A 2,633-nucleotide genomic window follows, 5' to 3' on the forward strand; every position below is an offset into this window, starting at 1 on the left:
TTGGAGTTGACATTTATCTGAGGTAGATCTGGTCTGGTTGGAGACATGTTAAGGGTGGCTGTGATGTTTAAGTACTCTGCTTAATTTTTTACCTGAGACAAGCCTCATTTGAGGTGGTTTATTTAAGGCACCTGTTTGTTTTGCTAGTTTAGCGTTTGGGAAATACTGAGTATTGAACAGTGACAAACTGTTATATCCTTACTGCCTGGATATTTTTACGGTCCCTTTTGCCTCCGGCTCTATGTGGCCCTAGTTGGGAGGAGGGAAGTAGGCCTTCAACATGGCGGCCGTGGTACTGGCGGTGGCTTCGGTGATGGTGTGGCCCGGGGCGGATAGAGTTGGAAGAGGAGGTGTTCGCTCTCCCTAGGGGCAGCGAGAGCCAGGCAGGGACTGAGCCCGGGAGGCCGGGTGGAGCCAGCACCTTTCAGCTTTCTGGACGGCAGCGGCATTCAGGTTCTAAATGGCTTCTAAGAAGTTGGGTACAGATTTTCATGGGACTTTCAGTTACCTTGATGATGTCCCATTCAAAATAGGAGACAAATTCAAAACACCAGCTAAAGTTGGTCTACCTATCAGCTTCTCCTTGCCCAATTGCTTACAGGTTATCAGAGAGATGCAGTATGAATTCTCCTTGGAGAAGAAAACCATTGAGTGGGCTGAAGATGTTAAGCTGATCCAGGAAGCTCAGCGAGATGCAGAGCGGAAGGCTGAGGATGCGGAAGCTAAGGTGATTTCGAAGAGTGGCCCGGAGGGCGACAGCAAAACGAGCTTCTCCAGGAGTCACAGCGCAGCCACCATGCCGCCTCCGATCAACCCCATCCTCGCCAGCCTGCAGCACAACAGCATCCTCACTCCGACTCGGGTTAGCAGTAGTGCCACAAAGCAGAAAGTCCTCAGCCCGCCGCACACAAAGGCCGACTTCAATCCTGCCGACTTTGAGTGTGAAGAGGACCCGTTTGATAACCTGGAGTTAAAAACCATCGACGAGAAGGAAGAGCTGAGAAACATTCTGGTAGGGACCACTGGACCCATCATGGCTCAGTTACTGGACAGTGACTCACCCAGAGGAAGCTCAGGGTCTGTGTTACAGGACGAGGAGGTCTTGGCGTCCTTGGAGCAGGCAACCTTAGATTTCAAGCCTCTTCATAAACCCAACGGCTTTATAACCCTACCACAGTTGGGCAACTGTGAAAAGATGTCGCTGTCTTCCAAAGTGTCCCTGCCCCCTATCCCCACAGTAAGCAATATCAAATCTCTGTCCTTCCCCAAACTTGACTCTGATGACAGCAGTCAGAAGACAGTCAAGCTGGCGAGCACTTTCCATAGCACATCCTGCCTCCAAAGTGGCACGTCCCGGAACTTCCTAAATCCTTCCGCCCAAAGCAGTGCCAGGGAGCTCAATGGGGACCATACTCTTGGGCTTTCAGCTTTGAACTTGAACAGTGGCACCGAGGTGCCAACCCTGACATCTTCCCAGATGCCTTCCCTCTCTGTCTTGTCTGTGTGTACAGAAGAATCATCACCTCCAAATACATGTCCCACAGTCACGCCTCTGAACTTCCCAGTGTCACAAGTGCCCAACACGCCCAGCTGTCCCCAGGCCTATCTGGAACTGCAGGCGCTGTCTCCGGGTGAGCGGCAGTGTGTGGAGACGGTAGTCAGCATGGGCTACTCCTACGACTGTGTCCTGAGAGCCATGAAGAAGAAAGGAGAGAATATCGAGCAGATTCTCGACTATCTCTTTGCACATGGACAGCTTTGTGAGAAGGGCTTTGACCCTCTCTTAGTGGAAGAGGCTCTGGAGATGCACCAGTGCTCAGAAGAAAAGATGATGGAGTTGCTTCAGTTGATGAGCAAATTTAAGGAAATGGGCTTTGAATTGAAAGACATTAAGGAAGTTTTGCTATTACACAACAATGACCAGGACAATGCTTTGGAAGACCTCATGGCCAGGGCTGGAGCCAGCTGAGACCAGGCCCTGCCACAGCCCTGCCACAGCACCACCATCCCCCAGGAGGCCCTGCACAGCTCACTTGTGAGGAAGAAGGAACATGCTTCCAGATTTTCTTTGGGGGTTAGGTCAGGTGTGGAGATGACATTTGCTAGTCTCTGTGAGCCCAGGCCCGAACTGGGGGGAAAAGTAGGAAGACTTGGGCATACAAATGCCCTGCTGGCTCCTTCAATATTAAACATATCTGTATTTTGAGAAGTGTCCTTCCCACATTGGCCTTTCAGAAAGACTACTTGGATCTTTCTGGGGTCTCTTATTTCTTCAGCCAAAATCTGGCCTGGCTCCCAAGAGGTGTGGGAAGAAGAGGAGGGGCAGACTGCTGCTGTTTGGGGGCTAGATGCTTTCCTCTCTGCCACAACATAGGCAGACTGGAACTCTAACCCAAGTTGAATACAAGAAAGAGGTTCTTCCAGGGGCCCACCATCCCCCAGCAGTCCTTAGTGTTACACTGGTTCTGGAATGTCTCTGCAGTACAAAAGATGCACTTTTCCTCATGGGCAGAGTCTTCTGCTAGGCGGTTCCCATGTGTCCCTTCCAGACTGTTTCTTTTGGCTTAGACCATAACCCTCTACTGCCCAGGGCATTGGAGCCCCTATGCTGGGAAGTGGTGTCAGGTTGAGTG

General features: G+C 51.2%; 1 protein-coding gene across 1 annotated transcript; it reads left to right on the forward strand.

Annotated features, from left to right (window-relative positions):
• Positions 1-328: 328 nt before the first annotated feature.
• On the forward strand, positions 329-2,376 carry LOC118575428 (ubiquitin-associated protein 1-like). Its single transcript, XM_036175993.1, has one exon. The coding sequence runs from the start codon at positions 461-463 to the stop codon at positions 1,967-1,969; it is 1,509 nt and encodes a 502-aa protein (XP_036031886.1). The 5' UTR covers positions 329-460; the 3' UTR covers positions 1,970-2,376.
• Positions 2,377-2,633: the final 257 nt, after the last annotated feature.

This window comes from Onychomys torridus, unplaced genomic scaffold, assembly GCF_903995425.1.
Source record: "Onychomys torridus unplaced genomic scaffold, mOncTor1.1, whole genome shotgun sequence".
In the NCBI taxonomy this organism is placed as follows: domain Eukaryota; kingdom Metazoa; phylum Chordata; class Mammalia; order Rodentia; family Cricetidae; genus Onychomys; species Onychomys torridus.

Bases quoted from the DNA above. Each gene is read 5' to 3' on its own strand.
- LOC118575428 (XM_036175993.1), top strand. From the start codon at position 461: ATGGCTTCTAAGAAGTTGGGTACAGATTTTCATGGGACTTTCAGTTAC.